At 33.1% G+C, this 2161-nt stretch overlaps 1 protein-coding gene across 1 annotated transcript in view; it reads right to left on the bottom strand.

Moving 5' to 3' along the window:
• Positions 1–2161, bottom strand: part of NUDCD1 (NudC domain containing 1) — a 109863-nt gene that overhangs the window by 24010 nt on the left and 83692 nt on the right. The window contains exon 6 of the mRNA XM_012645297.1: positions 295–420. Within this exon, the coding sequence (XP_012500751.1) occupies positions 295–420 (126 nt within the window). The remainder of the gene's footprint in view (positions 1–294; positions 421–2161) is intronic.

Below are 2161 nucleotides of genomic sequence, written 5' to 3'. Positions count from 1 at the left end.
GTCATAATATTGAATGAAAAAAGTAAATGTGAAGAATTACACATTACAGGGTCACAACTGTATGTCAAACACCTGCAAAGAAAAAAGCCAATTGAAAGATACCAACATATAGTAGTATCGAAACAATATAATACTGTATTATTGGGTATGGTGGTATGGAAAGATGCTACTTTAATCACAGTCAATAACTGCCAATCAAGTTATGTTTGCAAAACATATATTTGATCATTTAATTATCATGAGTAACTCTATTTTATTCATAAAGTTTTAGAAGTAGTAGGTTCAAGAACTTACCACATGAGTAGTTTTTAATGTACTGCCATCAAATCTGCATAAACTGGAGCTCTCCTCAAAGAAAATATCACATTCTTCTAACTCTTGAGCATTACAAGGAGGTTTTTCTTTATCTGGATTTGGATTCTTAGACCAGAAAATAAAATAAGCAAATAAGTAAAACAAACAAACAACAATAAGGGTATGGATTTCTCTATGCTTAAAAATGTTAAGATTATAGCAATAATTAAAAACTAATTTCAAACCTATGACCAATAAAACATAATTAAAAAAACAGACATAGAAATGACAGAATGATGGAGTCAGCAGAAAAGGACATTAAAAGAGCTATTATAAACATGTTGTATATACTCAAAGATGTAATGGAAAACATGAACACATTGAGAAAGAGAGATGGAATATATAAAAAGAACCAAACTGAACTTCTAGATACGAAAACACAAACCTTAAAGGAAAACAAAACGGATGGGATAGACAGCTGATTAGACATTGCAGAAGAAAAGACCAGTGAGCTTGAAACAGCAATAGAGACTATGCAAAGTGAAGCATGATGACAAAAAATAAAAACAAAAAAATCCAGTGAACTGTGGAACAATATTAAGTGTCTATCTGGAAGTAACTAGAAGAGGGCAGAAAGAAGGGAAAAACAACTTGAAGAAATAATGACAAAAACTTTTTCAAATTTGATGAAAACTAAAATCATATAGATTTGAGAAGGTCAAAGAACCCCAGGCATAACAAACATTTTTTTAAAAACCAAAAATTACAGCAAGTCATATTATAATAAAATTGCTGAAAAGCAGTAATAAAGAGAAAATCGTAAAAGCAGACAGAGGGAAAAAAACATGTACAAAGGAACAAAAACACAAAAGACAACTGACTTCTCATCAGAAATTATGTAACCCAGAATCAAAGGAGTATATATGAAGGTTTTTTTTTTCCCCCTGCAAGACTTATACTATTTTGGAATGAAGTTCTGAAAGAAAAGGGGAAAAAAAAAGCAAAAAGAAAAACAACCCTGTTAATGCTGAATTATATACATTACAAAAATAACTTTGAAAAAAGGAAGATAAATATTTTTGCAGACAAAAGCTGACAGAATTTATCACCATCAAACCTACGATACAAGAAATGCTAAAGACAATTCTTTATCCAAGAAAAAATGATCTCAGATGGAAATATGAATCAATGCCAGGATTACTGTCTGGTCTTGTATCCCTTGCAGAGTAGTAAGATCACAGTAATTAAGCAATAAATTAACATATTCTTATATATAACAGAAATATGACTCTATAACTGACCAAATGTGTACACACTTAGTTTGCCAAAATACAGAGTTACGTTACTTCTTAAGTTATTGATAACTTAAAGGAATGACCTGAGAGAGTCTAAAACCAAAAGGCTAGGAGTTCTAGAGGATCTATGTAATCAATATCTGTCCATGTCCCAGCTAAGATATAGGACCACCTAGTTGTGGCTATTGGCTCCAGTCTAAATATCAATAGGAGCAATTATGGTTGCTGTGGCTGGCTGAAAAGGCACTTCCAGCAATCTCCTGGTGTCAGTGCCATTCTGTCTCAGTGAGGAGATACATATGTCCCGTGGAATACAGAAGCCACCCTCCACGATTCTCCTCCTCCCCCTTCTTATTATCAGTATGTTAGAGATAAGAACAATTAAAAGTTCAAGACTATCAAGGCAGCTAGTACTCAACAGGACAAGATTACAGAGAAAAAGCAGAGTCAAACTTGCCATGCTGCTTTTCAAGGGCCATCTACTGATTTCCAAGCTGAGTTGAAAAAGACAAGCAGAAAACAGCAAATAATGGGCTAATAAGCAGAGTTTGGGTATTATGGAAGAGCTTGGG

The sequence above is a fragment of the Propithecus coquereli genome, unplaced genomic scaffold, assembly GCF_000956105.1.
Source record: "Propithecus coquereli isolate 6110/MARCELLA unplaced genomic scaffold, Pcoq_1.0 Scaffold23, whole genome shotgun sequence".
In the NCBI taxonomy this organism is placed as follows: Eukaryota; Metazoa; Chordata; class Mammalia; order Primates; family Indriidae; genus Propithecus; species Propithecus coquereli.
Note: the sequence above shows the minus strand (reverse complement) of the source record. Positions and strands in the feature narration are given on the sequence as shown.